Genomic DNA, 23,159 nt, shown 5'->3' with positions numbered 1-23,159 from the left:
CCTTACTTGTACATAACAAGGTTTGCTGCAAATTGCTCGCGGGACCTAACCCTTGGGATCTGAATACGTAGCTTACCTTCTCACTATTTGTCTCTCAGTAACAAGGGCTTCTTAAAGCCGTGATACTAAGAGAAGTTGCAAATTGCGGTCTGTCCTGGGAGGGATGAGAGTCTCCACAGCTCTCCCTTTCAAGTAACTGAGACTCCTTCCTTTCAGTCTTCTTCAATTTCAGATTCAGGAAACCTTATTAACAAGACAGTTGGTACATATGCTGCTAAAATGATACATTTGAAGGTACGGAATACATTTATTATCTTTATCTTGATTTAAGGCTTATATACCGCCAACTGCCAGGGCCCAAGGCGATTCACAAAAGCAAACACAGTAAAACATAATACACAAGGTAAAAACAAAACAACAAGTAACACTTCATATAAAAACTTCAAACAATAAAATAAGATGTAAACTTATTGCATTAAAACTTGTAACCAGTAGATTGGTTTCAATCACATTCAAATAAATCAATCTTTACCATTCACTTAAAAAGCCTATATACAATGTAAAAGACATAACCACGAGATCAGATAAAAGCAGGTTTGAATAGATAAGGCTTCAGCATTCCCTTAAAAGTCTTTATACAATTTTAAAGACACAATGTTACAAGAAGGGAGTTTCAGAAATCAGGGGTGGCAATTGAGAAATAATGCTCTCTTGTCTTTGATAGTCTGGCTCGCTGAACAGATGGTACATCTAACAAGTCTCTCTCCATACAACATAAGGCCCGACATGGGTTATAAATACGCAGCAGAGCATACACCCATGGGAAGGAATCCAAGGACAGTAGATTGTGAACCATCAGCGACACTTTGTTCAAAATATGTGAACAAACTAGCAACTAATGGAGCTCTTTGAGTATCAAGGAAATGTGCTCCTGCATTGAGAGGTCTGTAATCACTCTCGTGGTGGCATTTTGCAGCAAAGTTTTCAGAGAGGATGCAGGGAGAGCATCATACAGAGCATTACAATAATCTGGAGGTCTATTTTCAGACACAGTCCGCATAGCAAAGTTAGCCAGATAAATTTATTCGGCTAACCTTGAAGGCAGATTCAGCAGTGTAGCCACATTAAGTCATCTGGCTAACTTTTAATATTGGAGTTAGCCGGTTAACTTAGCTGGCTAACTCAATTCCAGTTATGCCCCTGGACCGCCCCTAAATTATCCGCCTAACTTCTAGCCTCCTAACTTATTAGCCGGCTAGAATATAGCCGGGTAAGTCATTTAGATAGATCATTTTTACGTTATCCGTCTAAATGGCTTTTGAATATGGACCTCCTAGTATTTATTAAAACTTATTTATATTCCACCTATACTAAAGCATCTATTTTAGGAAGGTGCATACATACAAACAATTGCGATACAAATAAATGCATTTCAAAAGAAGACCAATAAAACAATATTACAAACAAAATTCAAAGTAACAAACACAATATCCATACTATATAAACAAAACAGATTTAAAATGTAAATAAAAAATAAATACAGTATAGAAAGCAAAAATTACAGTAGATGTACATTAAAAAGGTGTTCAAGAAAATGCTTGATGAAACAAATGTGCCTTTATCACTTTGTGAAAAATCTTATAGTCACTGATGTTATGAAGTGCCACAAGCAGATCATTCTACAATATGGTATTGGCCATTGAAACCACATGTTGGTGAGTGACTTGAAGACAAGTGTCTTTGGACAATGGCAAGTTAAGTAACTTATAGTTCGCAGAACACAATGCACAAGAAGGAATATATGCCATTCCCTGTACTTACCCGGATCAGGCAACAAGGTGAGAATTAGAAGCCAAAATGTCCAAATTTTGGATTCTTTATTGTGGAAATAAATATCTTTAAAAAGCCCGACTCAGGCCGAGTTTCGCCCTCTCAGATTGGGGCTGCGTCAGGGGCTGTACTTCATATAATAAGAATTCTTGATTAATTTCATAGAGTGTATAAAGAAGTATCACATGGTCTCTGGATAATGGCGCCAGTCAGTGTGGTGATGTAATAAATATTGTTGTAATTAATTACCAGACATTAATAGTCAATTCAAACAGCACATTGTATCTTTCGGTGCATCTCAGGACGTATTTTTCCGCAAACTGCTCAAGCTCTTATTATATGAAGTAGAGCCTCTGACGCAGCCCCAATCTGAGAGGGCGAAACTCGGCCTGATTCGGGCTTTTAAAGATATTTATTTCCACAATAAAGAATCCAAAATTTGGACATTTTGGCTTCTAATTCTCATCTTGTTGCCTCCACGGCTTTGTTAGACAGCCTTCCTTGTTGCTTTATCGTACCCGAATCAGTCCAGACAGTGGGTTGAGCCTCCTGTCCAGCAGATGGAGACAGACTAAAACTGAAAGAGTATCCTATATCAGGACAGAGCCTACCCTGCAGCCCTTCAGTATTTATCTGTCTCCAGCAGATGGATCAGTTCACCCTGCGGTCTCCTGATCTGGGCTGTCCAGCCCTTGTTTTCTTTCCTTATAGGATCAAGTTTTCCCATTTCTTTAATCTTAAAAAAAAAAATAATAATAATAATTATACATTTTGGTAATTTGTCAGGTATTGGACTCTGTCTCTTTTCAGGAGACGCTTCCGTCTCCTGGCTCTTTCCGGACCTAGGGGGGCTTGGCCCCTTGTGCAGGGCATAGCCTAGGTCCGTGACTGCTTCCTCGGTGGGGGGGGGGGGGGGGGGGGCGATATTGGTGGTCCAGTCACTCACCCCCCCTCCCCTCGCTGGCTGCATTGAGGGCTCCGGGCTCTCCCTTTTCTCCCCCTTAGTTAAAAAAAAAAAAAAAATTGGATAAAAGGATAATTAATTTTATTATAACACAGGCTTGCAGGAAGGGGGATGTAATTTTAATTCTCAAGCAGGCCGGTAGAGCTTGCAGGGTTCACTCTCCTGCCTCCGCTCCTTACCGGCACTTTAAAGACTTCCTCTCAGCTGTTTTTTTTCTTTCTTCTGTGCAGTTCGCGGCTCCTCTGCACTGGGGATGCTGCAGCCAAGTGCCTATCTTGCATGTGGGGAGCCCTCGGCGTGCTTATTGTGCGAGGTGCTTTGCTCCGCATGGCTGCCGGGTGAGGAGGGTCCCTCCTCGGCAGCGCTGACAAATTTAGCCCGGGGACGCGCTCCCCCCACATGGCCAGGCCGTTCCCGGATCGGCAAACCGTGGGAACGGTGGCCATTTTGGGAATTTCGGCAGCTCCCGATTTGGAGCTGCCAGGGGCTGGGGATGCGATTTTGGAAGAGTTTTCCCTCGATTTAAGCCCCGAGGCTCCTAGGGATGAGGTCCCCTCCCCCCCCCCCCCTTGGCAAGGCTAGGGCCCGTTTTTCTTCAGAATTTATGCTTCTTTTGCACAAATCTTATTTGGCCAGCTTGCAGGAGGAGGTGGACACTTCCCCAGGTCCCCTGCCGGCAAAAATCCCTCAACCGACTCCGACGCCTGTCCTTCCACCCCCGGAGCTGCAGGGGCCCGTTAGGGTGCGGGTGGTCCTGGGGGTACCCCCCATTCCTGACCCCCAGCGCCCCTAGTTGCCCCAGATCCGGATCCCACTACAGATTTAGCGGGGGCCCTCCCCCCCCCCCGGAGGGGCGATGACCCCCGAGTCCTCCGCATGTTTCAAAAGGAGGAGTTAGAGCCCCTCATCCCCTTTGTCCTCCAGGAACTAAGGCTGGAGGGGCCCCCTGTGGATACGCTTACGGCTTCTTTGCCCAAGGATATGGACCCAATCCTGGCGGGACTCAGGGCTCCAGCAAGTGCCTTTCCCTTCCACCCTATGCATAAGTTATTACTCCTATGGGAATGGGAAGCTCCCGAAGCGGGGCTCCGGGTGGGGAGGTCTATGGACAAGCTCTACCCCCTCCCGGAGGACTGCTTGGACATGCTGAGGATTCCCACTGTCGATTCTTCCGTCTCTGCGGTCACCAAGCACACCACTATCCCAGTGGTGGGGCGACGGCCCTGAAGGACGTCCAGGATCGTAAGCTCGAGACCCATCTAAAGTGTATCTTTGAGGTTTTGGCCTTGGGAGTCCGGGCGACTATCTGCAGTAGTCTCATGCAGTGGGCAGGTCTCAGGTGGGTTCAACAATTGCTTGGCACCCAGGACCTCCCGTCTGCAGGGGCGGAGCAGGCTGAACGTATGGGGCAGATGCGCTCTATGACCTCCTCCACGTCCAGGCGAAAGCAATGGTCTCGGCAGTCTTCGCTAGAAGGCTTCTCTGGCTGCACAATTGGTCCGCGGACCCATCCTCCAAGGCAAGGTTGAGCACGTTGCCTTTCAAGGGTAAGTTGCTTTTTGGAGAGGATCTTGAGCAGCTTATCAATTCCCTGGGGGAAAACAAGGTTCATAAGCTACCGGAGGACCATCCGAACAATCTCGTTCTTTTGCGCCCTCCCGTCCTCGCTTCCGGGGTCAGCGGAGATATACACCCCGCAAATGAGGTGGCTCCTCCAGCGCACCACCCCAAAGCCAGCCCCACAATGAAGTTCAGTTGACCCATTCCTTGGTCCCCCTCCTAGGCGGTCGTTTCTCCCTGTTCTTCGAGGAGTGGGTCAAAATCACGTTGGACCAGTGGGTCCTCGAGATTGTCCGAGACGGCTACGCTTTAGAATTTGTTCGAGACCTACCGGACCTCTTCGTATTCTCTCCATGCGTCCGTCTCAAACGGGAGGCGGTGGACCAAACCCTCACCAGGCTTCTCAATCTGGGTGCCATTGTCCCGGTCCCGAAGGAGGAACTCGGCGTCAGCCAGTATTCTATTTACTTTGTGGTACCCAAGAAGGATGGTGCCTTTCGGCCGATCTTGGACCTCAAGAGGGTCAACCGGGCCCTCAAGATCCGTATATTTCGACCAGGCCGTTTGCTTTTGTCTAGCGGCCTGGCTTTTGAACGGAGACACCTGAGGCGTAAGGGCTATAAGGAGGAGGTTATCGCCACTTTACTACGAGCTCAGAAGCAGTTACTTCCCTAGCTTACGTGCGCGTGTGGAAAGTCTTTGAGACTGTGTGGAGTCAGGGGTCTCAGCACGCTCTGCTCCAGTTTCGTTGGTTCTTCCTTTTCTACAGAAGGGCCTCTCCAAGAGTCTCTCCTTCAGTTCCCTATGCGTGCAAGTTTCTGCTCTTGGCTCTCTCCTCTGGCGGGTCGAGGGTCATCCCTTAGTGGGCTACCTGGATGTGGTGCAGTTCTTGAAGGGAGTCAAATACCTGCAACTGCCTGCTCACTCTATTTGCCCCTCGTGGAGTCTTAATCTCGTCCTCTGGGCTCTGTGTGGCTCCATTTGAACCTCTTCGTCGGGCTATGGTAAAGGATCTCACGCTCAAGACGGTCTTCCTTGTCTCTATCTCTTCCGCTCGGCGGGTCTCAGAGATACAAACATTGTCCTGTTGGGAACCTTTTTTGCGTTTTTCCGATTCAGGAGTGTCGCTCAAGACGGTGCCTTCTTTCTTGCCGAAGGTTGTTTCCGCTTTCCATGTCAACCAGTCGCTGGGGGCGATCTTCGCAGACTTGATGTCAAACGAGTCCTACTCCAGTATCTCCAGGTTACCAATGACTTTCGGGTCTCGGATCACCTTTTTGTCCTCTGGAGTGGCCCAAATCGGGGCAAACTGGCTTCTAAGCCTACTATTGCTCGGTGGTTGAAGGTGGCGATCTCCTCGGCCTATCTTTGCCAAGGTCAGGCGGTTCCTGAGGGCCTAAAGGCTCACTCGTTGCGTTCTCAAGCTACTTCCTGGGTGGAGAGCCAATCAGTTTCTCTGCAAGAAATTTGCAGGGCCGCTACATGGACGTCCTTGCATACTTTTGCTCAACACTACCGCCTGGATGTGTAAGCACCGGGTTTTGGTTCTTTTGGTCGGCACGTGCTTTGAGCGGGACTGTCTCGGTCCCACCTGGTTTAGGGAAGCTTTGGTACATCCTACGGTCTGGACTGATCCGGGTATGTACAGGGAAAGGAAAATTAATTTCCTGTTAATTTTCGTTCCTGTAGTTTCATGGATCAGTCCAGACACCCTTCCCTGTTACTTTTTCACGTCATCCACTCGAAGCTTTTCCTCAAGGTATTAGGATGTCCGTACTGTTTTAGTCTCTTCTCAACACTGGAAACATTGGTTATTGAGGATCAAATATATGCAAGAACGTTTCTTCCTACAGAGCTCCTTACAAAGTTATAAAGTTACTCCATTGAGTTTTTGTTGTTACTTGCTTGATCTTGTTCTTTATCTTGTTTTTCTGCTTTGACAATAGTTATACTGAAGTGCTGCAGGGTAGGCTCTGTCCTGATATAGGATACCCTTTCAGTTTTGGTCTGTCTCCATCTGCTGGACAGGAGGCTCAACCCACGGTCTGGACTGATCCGTGGTACTACAGGAATGAAAATTAACAGGTAAGAACTAATTTTCCTTTAGCAAATTAGCAGGATAGGTAGGGCGCTCCCTGACTAAGGACTTAAAAACAAAGTAATCATCTTGAACTGAATCCTCCGGGCCACTGATAATCAGTGTAACTGTTTTAACAAAGGAGTGATGTGTTCCTAATGTGAGCATGAAATAATTAAATGGACAGCGTCCTTCTGAATGGTTTTTATGGCCTGGATTGGCCACTGTTGGAAACAGGATGCTGGGCTTGATGGACCCTTGGTCTGACCCAGTATGGCATGTTCTTATGACATTTAACTTAATAGTTTTATAACATGTGACTGATATTTTGATTTTCTTTTTAAATTCCAATTTTTAGATTTTATTGCATTTTCACAAATTTTAACAGCATTAACATGCTTCTGAAATCAGGACAAATAGTATATCAATTTTTAAACAGAAAAGACAGTATACAAGAAATTATTTATCCATTATCCTTGGTAAGAAGGAAATTGGGAGATTCAAGATACAATAGAGTGCAATATAACAAAATCATATCTACTTGTTCTCCTTGACCTATCCGCCGCTTTTGATACGGTGAACCATGCTATCCTTGTAGAACGACTCACAGACATAGGCATCAAGGGATCTGCTCTCAGTTGGTTCAGATCCTTCCTGTGCAACAGGTTCTTTAAAGTTAGGATAAACAACAATCAATCTCACCCCGTCTGCTCCAACCTGGGTGTTCCCCAAGGTTCTTCTCTCTCACCTACCCTTTTCAACATCTACCTTCTACCACTTTGCCACCTTCTCACAAAGCTAAAACTAACTCATTATCTTTACGCGGATGATGTTCAAATACTCATCCCGATCACAGAATCGCTACAAAAAACCCTTAACCACTGAAACAACTGCCTTCTATCAATCAACCACCTTCTTTCCAGCCTCAACTTGGTCCTTAATGCCAACAAGACAGAGATTCTTATCATCTCTCAAGAAGACCTCATCACTCATCCTACCTCATCATTTGCTGCCCAACTAACTAACTCAAATATAAAACACTCTCCATCCGTTAGAGACTTAGGCATTATCCTGGACAATCAGCTCAACCTAAGGAAATTTGTGAACACCACCACACAGGAATGCAAGTCCTCAGGAAGCTTAAACCACTCCTTCACTTGCAATCTATCATCCTGTCGAAACTTGACTATTGCAACTCCCTTCTTCTCGGTCTCCCGGCTAACACCATCAAACCTCTTCAGATGGTTCAGAATTCAGCAGCCAGGATTCTCACCAACACCAAAAAAAGGGATCACATCACCCCCACCTTACAGAACCTCTACTGGCTACTCATTAAATCCAGGATTCTCTTCAAAGTCCTCACAATCATACATAAAGCTAAGTACAACCTCACAGCGCTCAACTCAACTATCCAACTAAGACCGCATACTTCATCTAGACCAATCAGAAGAGCTTACAAAGACACACTGTATGCCCCCCTAGCGAAAACATCCTTAAGGAAACATGCCTTATCGACAGCAGGACCCCATCAATGAAATGCGCTGCCACCCGACCTCCGGCAAGAACCTTGCCCTTCTGCTTTAAAAAAAAAAAAGCTCAAAACTTGGCTATTCAGCCAAGCCTTTCAGGATACTTAACATACCCTCTCTCTCAGCCGGACATTTCAGCCTGACATTTCAAACTTGACAGTCCATTCTGACATTTCCTCTCTCTGTTTGTTTATTCACCGCTACCTCTACCCTTATTACACATAATAATCGCTCACTGTAAACCGCCTGCTGTAGGCACTACTGTTCCCAGTCCGGAACCCTACCTTTAACAATCAATGTTTTCAAGCTCCCTATGGCTAGTGGTACATCAGTTTTTTTCTAGCTTGACTTCAATTTCGCTCACTATTGGACTTAAGCATATCCATTCATTTCTCTAACTGCATTGTAATCCTGTTAATTAAATAGGCCCTTGTTCACTTTTGGTTTTTAAGGACGGACCCTATCAAGTGGTCTTAAGACACTCATATGTTATTTGCTCAATGTTACAACCTAGGATACTCTTAGCTTTCAAGGCTGTCTTAGCCTATAAAGATTGGGATTTTCCCTTCGCCACAGCTAATTGTATCCCTTGCTCCTTGTATCACCCGAGCTAAGTTTACAGTTATTTGTTCTCTTTGTTTAATCAGTTATCAACTCAGTTGTTCTTGTAAGCTTTATCACCCCTACCACTGTTAATTGTATCCCCTGTTCTCTGTATTGCCCCCGTGCGAATTTTCGAGTTGCATTGTAAATGATGTGATATGTATTTTATACAGGAACGTCGGTAAAGAAAAGTAAAAAATAAATAAATAAATAATACAGGGGAGATTGGATACACATACCCTATATATACTGCTAAAGTCTAACTAGCCTTCTCAGGAGGTTGAAGGGAATCCAAAAAGGCAATTAAATGAGAAGGTTCAAAGAAAACATGTTGTGTATTATTAACATTTATAACACACTTACATGGGAAACGGACTATAACTCGTGCACTTAACTGTCTAGCTCAAGGGCATTGGGTGTTGTGGGAACGCTGGTAGCGGTCCCATCTCTGGTGATTTCGTGTGCCCCTGGGCCCTGACGCAGTCGCAGAGGAGCTCCGGCAAGTGCCGAGGCAGGTGAGAGATGCCCCAGCATGGGTTAAAGATGTAGGAATGCTGGGCTTGATGGACCCTTGGTCTGACCCAGCATGACAATTTCTTATGAATGATAGCCCTGACCACAGCCGAACCTGTATACAGCAGAGAGACCCAAACAACACAATGTTGGTCTAATGAATGGTCCTAGACTACTCCAAGCCCTTTCAGATCTGCCGCACGGAGCAGCAACTACGACAAGGCGAACAGTGGTCGAAGGATAAGGACATCAAACGAAGACTTGAAGTGAGACGAGACTCTGGATACGTGGAGTGGAACAACACTCTGGATACATGAAGTGAGACGAGACTCTGGAACTTGAAGAGACATGAATCTGGATATGTGGAGCGAAGCAAGACTCTGGTCACATATAGAAAGAAACTCAGGAAAGGCCACGAGTTGCTTGAAGAGTACTGAGTCAGTACTGCACATCATGCGCCCTACACAACCTAGCCAGACTGGTCTCGCCTACACAGACGGGTAGGCTGGTCACGGATCACGCTAGTGGTTCCCCACACAAGTTGCTTGCAGAATGCTCAGTTGGTACTGCCACATCACGCGCCCTACTCACCCAATGAAGCAGGTCATGGACCACGCTGGTGGCTCCCCACATAGAAAGAAGAAATGATGAGGCGAAGACTCTGACGAAGCCTGCACAAAGTATGCCCTGCAAGCCAACCAAGGCCAGGCATGGACCCCGCCAATACAGGACTGATAACAGAGTTCATTCATGGATTGGAGGCAAGAGGGGACTCCTAGGATCCAGACAAGGTTTAGGATTCGAGGGAATGCCTCAGCGACGCAGTCAGGGTAAGGAAGGTAAAAGCTGGAATCTCTTGGAGACTTGTGCTGCCATGAAGGTAGATCATCCGAAGAAAAGGAAACATCTAGATGAGAAGACATCTGACGGAGGAACATCTGGAGCACAGAAGCTTGACGAGAGACCAAGGAGAACGAAGACACGGGATCCCTCGTAGAATGAAGTGCCTTGAGAAGCTGAAGATGACAAGTCCTAAGGAGGACTGGCTCCTTACGAAGGCAAGGTTGAAGTGAAGACTGAAGCTTTTTATACTGCAGGAGAGGCAGATCCCAAGATGATGTCAAAAGAGCACCACTCCCATGCTGCCCCTTTAAGAAGGGAGAAGAGGCGCGGCTTCGCCCCTTAGGAGAAGGGCAGGACCTTGGACAGCAGCCCTGCTGCGATGCAGAGTGCAGGAGATGAGCTAGGCCGGGAACCAGGCCTAGCACGTCGGAGGCGGCCTTCCTGCCGCTGAAGGTGGACCGAGGGCAGCTCCAGCCACCAGGCGAGACCGGGGATGTCGGCCTTCTTCCCCATGGGTAAGCTCGGCGGCCACTGGGCTGCACGGGGGTGCGGGTGACGTCCTCCTGGCTGTATAGAGACCCGGGCATCGCTGGCCTCCTGCTGCAGACTGCAGTGATGTCGGCGGCCTCCAGGCCGTGCTGGATGTAGTAGCACGGCTCCAGCAGCATGGAAAATGTGTCAGCGGCCTCCGGGCCGCACTTAGTGTGCTTCGGCAGCCTCCGAACTGCTTTTTTGAAATATTTTATTGGTGTTTGGAGAATTTTTAATAGTTTTTATGAGTTTTTAATTGTTGGATGTTATTCTGTTCATAGCTGTTTTGAAACATTTATTTTGCTTATTAGTATAGTTTTACAATTATTTCTGTGTGGGGATCTATAGCTGCTTGCTAGTTCTGTTTTCCTGATAAGAGGTGTATTGGTTTTTAGGGCCTGATTTAATATTTGTAGTGTTGCCTTTTCATAGATTGGGTTGCTCCTGTTTGAGTGTATTCCATAATACAGGTGTAACTGTGTGCGGATTAGTTTATGTGCATTACTACAGATCCTGGGAGTATGTTAGGTCAGTTCTGTGTCTGTTACCGAGATATTTTACTAGATGTAAGCGTTTGTATCAGTCTTATTTGTTGTGTTTTCTCAGAGGACATGCATTGGTGGTAAACTGCTGTCTTTTCATAAGTAGGGCTATTGAGCCTGGAAGTAGGAGTTTGTGTTGCTGTTACTGAGATAACACCAGAACCAGAATATCTTTTTTGTAGGGTGAGTTGTATGGGGAATGTCGTAATTCTGCTTTACATCCATTATTGTGGGTCAGGGGGGTTCCCGTGGATACAAACTGTACTTTTACATCTAGCCCCGTGACGATCATGGGTCAGTGTGCCATGCATGTGAGAACCTATGGTGAGTTGAGTCACATTCACATTATAAATGTCATAATTAAATGATAAGTGTGCACTAAAATCCAACCCCCTCCATAACCCCGCCCTCATATGACCAAAGCCCCGCCCCTGCCCCGCCCTGCCGGGCCATGGAAAAATGGTCTTGCTTGAAGCCGGTCCCTGGTGCAAAAAAGGTTGGGGACCACTGGTGTAGAGGAGAGGCGAGAGAGGGGGTACACCTCAAAGTTATACATCATGTAACAATTAGCAAACTGTGTTAATTGTTTTTAATATGATTATGTTGTAAATTGCTTTGGGACCTATAATCAGTAAAGTGATAAATATTTTAAAAATAAATAAAAAAAATAAAAGACATAAACCTTTTTTTAGAGGCAAAACAGCATGAGGCTGTAAGGAGGTGGACTCAAGTACTATGAGAAAATACTTCTTGAAGGAATGGCCTTACAGGAGAGAGATGGTGGCGGCAAAACCCAAAACAGAATTCAAGACAACCTGAGATAAGCACAGAGGCTCCCTAGTTGTGAAAACTTGAAAGGGAAGACAGAAGACAACAGTGGGCAGACAGTGGGTTTCTGCAGTGAAAGGAATGTAATATGATTTCGGGAATGTGGCTTTTCCTATGGTGTTCGGATACAGAAGGTTTCACCTCTAGGTCTGGATGGCATTGGGGATTTGGTTCAGGGATGTAAAATCTTTCACCACCACTGCTAGTGTAATGTGGTATTGGAAGTTCCTGGTTAACAAGGATAATGTTATCGCAATCTCTTTTTAATATAATGTTTTTCTTCCGCAGAACTCTACTGTTTTCAAATTTGATGTCTCAGATGAAGAGAAAAGGAAGGTAGGTTGTGAATCTTTTCCACAGGTTACATTTATTGCTTTCCTTTCAGTTAAAGCACAGATGTACTGGGTGCAAAAAGCAAATTAATCTGATTCTCAGAGTAAGTGTTTGCAGATCTGAATCCAAGAAAGCATGGTATAAAATAGGGGATCTCTAAGGAAGTGATGGGAATTACAATGCTAAATTAATTGGACGGATGGGCAGCCTGGATGGACCATACGGTCTTTTTCTGCCGTCATGTTTCTATGTTTCTAGATAAGCCTGTTGCATAGCGGAGGATATCTTGAGCACCAGGTCTTTTTGTGGTTCTCGAGGACCAGGTTGTTCACCTCCAATATAGACTCTCTCTTTGACCTTTCTCACTGTATTCTGTTATTTAGAACACACGATTTGTCATACTGGGTCAGACCAAAGGTCCATCAAGCCCAGCACCTTGTTTCTATCAATGGCCAAGCCAGGTCACAAGTACCTTGTAGGATCCCAAAAGGTTGATAGATTCCATGCTGCTTATCCCAGTCCACCTTAATAATGGTTTATGGACTTTTCTCTAGGAACTTGTTCAGACCTTTTTTAAACCCAGCTACACTGAAATCTTTTACCACATCCTCTGGCAATGAATTCCGGAGCTTTAATTATATGCTAGGTAAAAAAATATTTTCTCCTGTTTTTTTAAATGTACTACTTAATAACTTCATAACATGACCCCTAGTCTTTGTACTTTTTGAAAGAGTAAACAACAGGTTTGCATTTACCCATTCCACTCATTATTTTATGGACTATCATATCTCCCCTCAACCGTCTCTTCTTCAAGCTGAAGAGCCCGAACCTCTTTAGCCTTTCCTCATAGGTGAATCATTTCATCCCTTTTATCATGTTGGTTGCCCTTCACTGTACTTTTTCTAATTCTGCTGTATCTCTTTTGAAATATAGTGACCAGAATTGCACACAATACTCAAGATATGATCGCACCATGGAGTGATACAGAGGTATTATGATATTCTCTGTTTTATTCTCCATTCCTTCCCTAATAATCCCCAGCATTCTGTTTGTGTATGATATATGAACACAAGATGAGGATGCACCATGGAGTGATACAGAGGCATTATGATATTCTCTGTTTTATTCTCCATTCCTTCCCTAATAATCCCCAGCATTCTGTTTGTGTATGATATATGAACTCAAGATGAGGATGCACCATGGAGTGATACAGAGACATTATGATATTCTCTGTTTTATTCTCCATTCCTTTCCTAATAATCCCCAGCATTCTGTTTGTGTATGATATATGAACACAAGATGAGGATGCACCATGGAGTGATACAGAGACATTAGGATATTCTCTGTTTTATTCTCCATTCCTTTCCTAATAATCCCCAGCATTCTGTTTGTGTATGATATATGAACACAAGATGAGGATGCACCATGGAGTGATACAGAGACATTAGGATATTCTCTGTTTTATTCTCCATTCCTTTCCTAATAATCCCCAGCATTCTGTTTGTGTATGATATATGAACACAAGATGAGGATGCACCATGGAGTGATACAGAGGCATTATGATATTCTCTGTTTTATTCTCCATTCCTTTCCTAATAATCCCCAGCATTCTGTTTGTGTATGATATATGAACACAAGATGAGGATGCACCATGGAGTGATACAGAGGCATTATGATATTCTCTGTTTTATTCTCCTTCCTTTCCTAATAATCCCCAGCATTCTGTTTGTGTATGATATATGAACACAAGATGAGGATGCACCATGGAGTGATACAGAGACATTATGATATTCTCTGTTTTATTCTCCATTCCTTTCCTAATAATCCCCAGCATTCTGTTTGTGTATGATATATGAACACAAGATGAGGATGCACCAAGGAGTGATACAGAGACATTATGATATTCTCTGTTTTATTCTCCATTCTTTTTCTGTTAATTCCTAGCATTCTGTTTGCTTTTTTGGCTTCTGCTGCACACTGAGCAAAGGATTTTAACCTATTATCCACAATGATGCCTAGATCCTTTTCTTGAGTGGAGACTCCTAATTGTGCAATGTGTAGTTATAATTTAGATTGTTCTTCCGTAAGTTCATCACTTCACACTTATCCACTTTAAGTGTCATCTTCTATTTGCATGCCCAGTCTCATAGTCTTGCAATGTTCTCTTGCAATTTCTCACAATTTTGAATAATTTTGTATCATCAGCAGATGTGATCCCTTCACTCATTGTTCTCATTTACTGGTCATTTAAACATATGTTAAAATCTAGTGATCTCAGAACAGATCCCTGGGGCACTCCACTATTCATCTTTCTCCATTGGGAAAATTTACCATTTAGGCCTACTCTCTGTTTTCTATCTTTTAACCAGTTCTCAATTCACAATAGGACATTGCCTCCTATTCTATGGCTTTTTTTTTTGTATCAGTAATTTTTATTGGCAAGGCAAAACAATCAGTACAATAACAGCATAACAAGCAGAGTAGAAAGAAGGTATAATCAAACAAATTTGAATCTAGACTGCAAAATCAAGTACAGGATTTAAACTGAATATTATTGAATAGTGCCGTATTTACCCTATCCTACTCCCTTTCCTCATAATTTTTATGACTTTGCAGTTAAACATGTTTTCTCAAAGTACCATTCACACAACGCTAACGGGCAGATAGAGGATAAGCAAAAACGCATACTTATCATAAGGAGAGAAATAGAGAGATAACACAATAACACCCAGAATTAAAAGTCATAAATCAAGCAGTAAAGCTTTAGATCGAGATGGTAAAGAATCACTTATGTAAATAATCAAACGCTAATTTTGCTCACAACTTATCATGAGGTTTGGCCTCTGCCTCCATCCCATACTCCATTGTATATAGTAATTTATTGTATATAATAATTTATCTTTCGTTCTCCCCCTCTTTTTTCCTTCTCCCAGTTAAGGCAACCTTGTTATAATGTAACTTTATGCTCCTTCTAAATGTCTCTTGTTGTCATTAGTTCAATGTAAACCGAGTTGATTTGATCTGTATCAAGAAAGTCGGTATAAAAAAGCCTTAAATAAATAAATAAATGTAATCTCCCCAAATATCCTTCATTCTGTCAAGTTTCTTTTCAGTCTCCAGACACAACAACCTATGGATCCGCTGCTGCCACTGGGCCAGCAAAGTAGGGGCCTCTTTGGTCCAATTAGTAGATAAAGTTACACATTTAGCGATTAAAGAGACCTTATCCATAAACTGTTGTTGGGGTTTGGTTAGTCTAGGCATCATATCTTCATAAAAACCAAATAACCAAACTTTAGGTTCCATGGGAACAATCAGGCCCCACAATAAGGAAATACATTTATCAATATCCTCCGAGAATTGTTGGATAAGTGTATGAGACCATAAAGCCATCCTTCTCCTTCACACATTTAATACAAATCTGGGAAGGCAAAATGCCTATTTTAAGTGCTCTGACTTGAGAAAAGTAGGCCTGGTAAGAATTTAAATTGCTTCTCTCGCAAAGGTACACTTTCAGAAAGCAAATTTATATGCTCAAAACAATTCTGTAACTCAAATATATTAATATAATAGAGGGGATATTATTCCATCGAGCTAAGAGAGCCTGACAGCCCATCCTTACTTGCAGCTCCAAAAGAGCTCTATAATATTCTGCACACGAGTGCCTCTTACCGTCTACCCCAGTCAGAAGCTCCTCCTAGAGCTGAAAATTCCACAATTGGGCATTCTCCTACATTAAATCATGCATGCAATGTCTGAGTTGTAAATATCCTTAAAAGTCTCTGGAAGAAAGGTGGTACATGTCTCTTAAATCCTGAAAGCTATAGAGAGATGAAGTCCTAAAGGAATATAACTGAGATAAACGAAGAAGACTTTGCTTTCCCCATTGAGAAAAAAGTGCATTATACAGGGAAAGAAGGATTGCCCTGAATTGGGAGATATGTCGTTGGGGTGCTTCGAATGTGCATAAGGGAGCAAATTGCCTTTCAAGCATGCCTGCAAGCAAAAACTATCGAGCTTTGTTGCACCAAAGCCGGGAGATCTTTTTGTGCCACTTGTAATATAGCACCTAATGGAAGAAGTCACACCCATCCTTGTAAATAATCTAGTGGAGTAGTAGTAGCTGTCTCAAAAATCCAATCTCGTATATGCTTTAAAAGGCACGCAATATTATAAAGGGGCAAATTTGGACAATTTAAACCCCTCACTTTCCAGGGTCCCATTAAAATATGTAAAGGTATCCTTGGTTTCTTTCCTTCCCAAAGAAGATCCCAATATGATTGTTAATCTCTTGAATAGTCTTTTTACGTAGCCATATAGGCAGCATATGGAACAGGTATAGCCAGTTAGAGATTTCCATCATTTTCAGAAGACAGACTCTTCCCGTCAAAGACAAAGGTAATCCCTGCCATAATTGAACATTTTTAAGAAGGTTCTTTTTCATGGGGCCTACATTATAATTGTATAACTTGGTTGCATCTGAAGGGATATGAATACCTAAATACCTTATTTCTTTGACAAACCATTTAAGGGGGAAATTGCCCACCTAGCCTAGACCTCAGTACACCAGAGACATCTAAAGCTACTGATTTAGATGTCTCCATCGTAACTATATCTTTTCTGGTCGCCTCATCTCAAAAAAGATATAATTGCGATGGAGAAGGTACAGATAAGGGCGAACAAAATGATAAAGGGAATGGAACAGCTCCCCTATGAGGAAAGACTAAAGAGGTTAGGGCTGTTCAGCTTGGAGAAGAGACGGCTGAGGGAGGATATGATAGAGGTCTTTAAAATCATGAGAGGTCTCGAATGAGTAGATGTGAATCAGTTATTTACACTTTCGGATAATAGAAGGACTAGAGGGCACTCCATGAAGTTAGCAAGTAGCACATTTAAGACTTATCAAAGAAAATTCTTTTTCACTCAACACACAGTTAGGCTCGGGAATTTGTTGCCAGAGGATGTGGTTAGTGCAGTTAGTGTAGCTGGGTTTAAAAAAGGTTTGGATAAATTCTTGAAGGAGAAGTCCATTAACTTCTATTAATCAAAATTTAAATTCAATAAAGAGAATCTAGGATCAACAGCTGAAAGCCAAAGCTAGTCATTTATCCAGGTCCTCCAAGAACTTCTGGAGAATCATACACCACAGTTTTCCCCTCATGCCAAACCCGAAGTTTGGCTGGGAATTGCAAGTTGAATCATCTGTTTCTGAATTGAAGATGTACAGATTAGGGAGAACTCCTGTCGCAGCGCTCACACTGAATAGTCCTGAGCAATTCGTATCCGCTGTTCCTGAAACATTAGGTCTGGGTTTCTTCGAGAGGCCTGCAAAATGTATTGCTTATGCACAGAGTTTAAAATTTTTGCAGTGACTATTCTTGGTCTCATAACTGTTGCTCTTGTCGTACCCAGCCTGTGGTCGCCTTCGATCTCCAGAATGCCTTTCAGATCAGACATGTTCAGCGCCTCCGGTATGCAGTCTAACAATTAGCCTTGCAGATTTTTCTCAATGATGGATTCGGGCAGACCAATAAAATATAAGTTAGATCACTGTGAACCTGGAAGATGTAGTAGGCCAGATTGACAAACTAAAGAGTAGCAAATCACCTGGACTGGATGGTATGCATCCTAGGGTACTGAAGGAACTCAAAAATGAAATTTCAGATACATTAGTTAAAATTTGTAACCAATCATTAAAATCATCCATTGTACCTGAAGACTGGAGGGTGGCCAATGTAACCCCCAATATTTAAAAAGGGTTCCAGGGACGATACGGGAAACTATAGACCAGTGAGCCTGACTTCAGTGCCATGAAAAATAGTGGAAAACTGTTCTAAAGATCAAAATCACAGAACATATAGAAAGACATGGTTTAATGGAACACAATCCACATGGATTTATCCTAGGGAAGTCTTGCCTCACAAATCTGCTTCATTTTTTTTGAAGGGGTTAATAAACATGTGGACAAAGGTGAAACAATAGATGTAGTGTATTTGTTTTTTCAGATGGCGTTTGATAAAGTCCCTCATGAGAGGCTTCTAAGAAAACTAACAAGTCATGGGATAGGAGGCGATGTCCTTTCGTGGATTACAAACTGGTTAAAAGACAGGAAACAGAGAGTATGATTAAATGGTCAATTTTCTCAGTGGAAAAGGGTAAACAATGGAGTGCCTCAGGGATCTGTATTTGGACCGGTGCTTTTCAATATATTTATAAATGATCTGGAAAGGAATACAACGAGTGAGGTTATCAAATTTGCAGATGATACAAAATTGTTCAGAGTAGTTAAATCAAAAGCAGATTGTGATAAATTGCAGGAAGACCTTGTGAGACTGGAAGATTGGGCATCCAAATGGCAAATGAAATTTAATGTGGACAAGTGCAAGGTGATGCATATAGGGAAAAATAACTCATTCTATAGTTACACGATGTTAAATTCCATTTTAGGAGTTACCACCCAGGAAAAAGATCTAGGCGTCAGTGGATAACACATTGAAATCATCGGCTCAGTGTAGCTGGGTTTGAAAAAGGTTTGGAGAAGTCCATTAATTGCTATAAATCAAGTTTACTTAGGGAATAGCCACTGCTATTAATTGCATCAGTAGTATGGGATCGTCTTAGTGTTTGGGTAATTGCCAGGTTCTTATGGCCTGGATTGGCCACTGTTGGAAACAGGATGCTGGGCTTGATGGACCCTTGGTCTGACCCAGTATGGCAATTTCTTATGTTCTTATGTTCTTATTGGTGAGCGCGAGAACATCATCCTCTAACACAAAAACCCAGCCTTTGGCCTGCTCTATCAGAGATAGTTGATTTTAAGTCCGAAATTTGCGCTGATATGCCACTAAGTTTTTCATCTAGTACTGCAACTATCACTTCTTTAATCTCAGCAATTGTCATGTCCATCTGCGAGTGATTTTCGGTAGGGTCCTTTTTGGATGTCATCTTGCTTTCCCCACCACGTGGTTTTTCTTTTTCTTTCTTACTTGCCTTAGGCGGCATTCCAGTTGGTGATTTATGCATGTAAGGGACGATTGACATAAGCGTAGGCGATAAGAAGAGCAGTAGGTGGCAAAAAGACCTTTATACACTGGATTACTGGGATTATAGGAACACGGCACCCCAAGCTGAGAGAGACACGACCTCCTCGGTTCACCACATCACATACAGGTCGATACAGTAAGGCCGCGGGTAGAAACAGTGCGGCAGTGTCAGGCGCACCCTTCCTCCCCGCACGCACAGTTCTCTTCACTAAGTCCCCGATACTCTCTTCTAATTGCATGCAAATGCATGCCGTGGCTGTGAAGCGTTAGGGAAGGGTTATGCCCGCGCAACCCATTTTACTGTATAGGCGCTGAGTACAGCGCCTATACAGTAACCTGGGTGCGCTGGTACCTGTCATTTCAAATGACATTTGAAATGACAGGTACCAGGAAGTGTAAAAAACAAAAAACCAAAAATATAAAAACCTGAATGTTATAAAAAAAAAATAAAAATTTTTAAATACCTGTCACTTTCCGAATCGTGCAGTCATCCAGGCAGCAGCGGGAGCCGGAGGGCCGCGTGGGTCCAGGCGGCCGGCTGCGGGAGCCGGGTGTTCGATCGAGGCTGCGGGCGGATGGGCGCGTTTAATCGAGGCCGCGGGCGGATGGGCGCGTGTTTAATCGAGGCCGCGGGGGCGGGTGGGGCGCGCGTTGGTTTCAGGCGGGCGGCAGTGGCGGCGGGATCCGGGTGGGCGCGTGTTTAATCGAGGCCGCGGGCGGATGGGCGCGTGTTTAATCGAGGCCGCGGGGGCGGGGGGGCGCGCGTTGGTTTCAGGCGGGCGGCAGCGGCGGCGGGATCCGGGTGGGCGCGTGTTTAATCGAGGCCGCGGGCGGATGGGCGCGTGTTTAATCGAGGCCGCGGGGGCGGGTGGGCGCGCGTTGGTTTCAGGCGGGCGGCAGCGGCGGCGGGATCCGGGTGGGCGCGTGTTTAATCGAGGCCGCGGGCGGATGGGTGCGTGTTTAATCGAGGCCGCGGGGGTGGGTGGGCGCGCGTTGGTTTCGGGCGGGCAGCGGCGGCGGCGGGATCCGGGTGGGCGCGTGTTCAATCTAGGCCGCGGGCCGGGTCGCACAGGCGCGCATTCATCCAGGCGGAGGAGCCGGAGGCGAAAGCGGCCTCCGGCAGCCCCCACCGGCAGTGAATGAATGCGCGCCTGTGCGACCCGTGCGATTCGGTGCTCAAGGCAGTCACATGCCGTGACGTCACGCCGTGAGCGCCGAATCGCACAGGTCGCACAGGCGCGCATTCATTCACTGCCGGTGGGGGCTGCCGGAGGCCGCTTTCGCCTCCGGCTCCTCCGCCTGGATGAATGCGCGCCTGTGCGACCCGGCCCGCGGCCCAGATTGAACACGCGCCCACCCGGATCCCGCTGCCGCCCGCCTGAAACCAACGCGCGCCCACCCGCCCCCGCGGCCTCGATTAAACACGCGCCCATCCGCCCGCGGCCTCAATTAAACACGCGCCCACCCGGATCCCGCCGCCGCTGCCGCCCGCCTGAAACCAAGGCGCGCCCACCCGCCCCCGCGGCCTCGATTAAACGCGCCCATCCGCCCGCGGCCTCGATGGAACACCCGGCTCCCGCCGCCGCTGCCTGGACCCACGCGGCCCTCCGGCTCCCGCCGCTGCCTGGATGACCGCACGATTCGGAAAGTGACAGGTATTTAAAAATTTTTTTTTTTCTGATAGGTTTTATGTGTCCCACAGCATTACATTTTCTCGATCATCTCTTTATCGCTTTTTTTTAAATTGTTTTTTATTGTGTTTGAGTATCTTAAGTGGTGTCGATGGATTTGTTACAAGACTCACAGTCCTAACTCCTACTAGGGGGAGGCGGTAAACTAACACGTTAAGGCCGCGGCAAAACAGCGGGTTACTAAGGAGATAATATCAGCGCCCATTACAGTATCGGAGGGGAATAGCTAATTCCTTCATTATACAGCTAATTCGTTCATTTACACATCATTTACATGCTGGGTGCGGAAAGGGTTATGTGTCTATTTTAAGAAGCGCTACGGACGCGTGAAACTGGAGACTGTATTGCTGGATCGCCTTACTCGTCTGTATTGTGCGCTCCCAGCTTGTTACAGACGGGAAATCTTTAACTGCACGTTACTGTATCGACCTGATAATCTCCATCCTATGGCTTTTTAGTTTCCTCAGAATTCTCTCTTGAGTTACGTCAAATGATTTCTGAAAATCCAGATACACTAAATCCAGTGGCTCACCTTTATCTACATATTTATGTACACCTTTAAAAAATATAGTAGATTGGTGAGGCAAGACTTCCCTTGGCTAAAACCATGTTGGCTTTGTCCCATTATGACTACCTATATGTTCAGTAATTTTGTTCTTTGATAGTATCTACCAGTTTGCCTAGCACTGACATCAGGCTTATGGGTCTCTAGTTTTCTGGATCTCCCCTGAAACTCTTTTTAAAAGTGGGCATTACGTTGGCAACCGTCCAGTTTGCAAGTACCATACATGATTCAAAAGATAGTTTACAAATCACTAATAATAAGCCTGCAGTTTCATTTTTCAGTCTTTTTAGCATTCTGGAATATATACCATCTTGTCCTGGTGATTTGCTACGCTTTAATTTGTTAGTTTGCCTTATTACATATTCCTGGTTCACTGAGATTGGTTTCATTTCCACCTTTAAATATCATTTCTGGCTGGAGTATGTCTTTTTATATCTTTCTTAATAATGGCTGAAGCAAAGAATTAATTTAGTTTCTCCGCTATGGCCTTGTCTTCCCTAAGTGCCTCTTTTACTTCTTGATCATCTAATGGTCCAGCGGATTCCCTTGCAGGTCTTTTGCTTTGAATGTACCTGAAAACGTTTTTATTATGAGCTTTTGCATCTAACTTGCCAGTGCTTATGCTGTTTCCTGTTTTCATTTGTATCCCTTTTTAATTATAATTGCCTCTCTCACCTCACTTTTTAACCTTGCCAGTAGTTCTTTAGTCTTTTTTCCACCTTTTGTAATGTGCAGAATACATGTGGTATGGGCTTCCAAGATGGTATTTTTAAAAAGGTCCATGACTGCTATAAATTCTTATTCTTGGCAACTGCTTCTTTCAGTTGTTTTCTAACCATTTTTCTCATTTTCTCATAGAATTTAATTTTGAAAGGAAAACTATCTCAGATTTTGTTAGTGTCTTCCCATCAGTTATTAAGTAGTTAAATCACAAGCAGATTGTGATAAATTGCAGGAAGACCTTGTGAGACTGGAAAATTGGGCATCCAAATGGCAGATGAAATTTAATGTGGATAAGTGCAAGGTGATGCATATAGGGAAAAATAACCCATGCTAAAGTTACACAATGTTAGGTTCCATATTAGGTGCTACAACCCAAGAAAGAGATCTAGGTGTCATAGTGTCAATAGGCTGAAATGTAAATATTGTGCTGTTCAATTTCTCCCCTTCCATCCCAAGTTTATTTTCCTTGTTTTTTGTAACTTTCCCTCTCCCTTTTCTGATTCACTGTATTTAAAGTTCAAGGTTCTTATTGAAAATATTGTTTTTTACGTTACGTTATGCTTTACACTCCTTGTTATTTGTAAACCGGGTTGATGTGATGCCTATCATGAAACTCGGTATAACAAAAACAATAAATAAATAAATAAATAGTGGATAACACATTGAAATCGTCGGCTCAGTGTGCTGCGGCAGTCAAAAAAGCAAACAGAATGTTGGGAATTATTAGAAAAGGAATGGTGAATAAAACGGAAAATGTCATAATGCCTCTGTATCGCTCCATGGTGAGACCGCACCTTGAATACTGTGTACAGTTCTGGTCGCCGCATCTCAAAAAAGATATAATTGCGATGGAGAAGGTACAGAGAAGGGCTACCAAAATGATAAAGGGGATGGAACAGCTCCCCTATGAGGAAAGGCTGAAGAGGTTAGGACTTTTCAGCTTGGAGAAGAGACGGCTGAGGGGGGATATGATAGAGATGTTTA

At 44.2% G+C, this 23,159-nt stretch overlaps 1 protein-coding gene across 4 annotated transcripts in view; it reads left to right on the top strand.

The window, feature by feature from the left end:
- LOC115089258 (synembryn-B-like) overlaps nucleotides 1-23,159 on the top strand; it is a 234,028-nt gene that overhangs the window by 10,595 nt on the left and 200,274 nt on the right. For all 4 annotated transcript variants that reach the window (XM_029597384.1, XM_029597383.1, XM_029597386.1 and 1 more), the window contains exon 2: nucleotides 12,109-12,156. In XM_029597384.1, the coding sequence (XP_029453244.1) occupies nucleotides 12,109-12,156 (48 nt within the window). The remainder of the gene's footprint in view (nucleotides 1-12,108; nucleotides 12,157-23,159) is intronic.

The sequence above is a fragment of the Rhinatrema bivittatum genome, chromosome 4, assembly GCF_901001135.1.
Source record: "Rhinatrema bivittatum chromosome 4, aRhiBiv1.1, whole genome shotgun sequence".
Lineage (NCBI taxonomy): Eukaryota > Metazoa > Chordata > Amphibia > Gymnophiona > Rhinatrematidae > Rhinatrema > Rhinatrema bivittatum.
The sequence above is the reverse complement of the archived record's forward strand: the minus strand, read 5'-3'. Positions and strand labels throughout refer to the sequence as shown.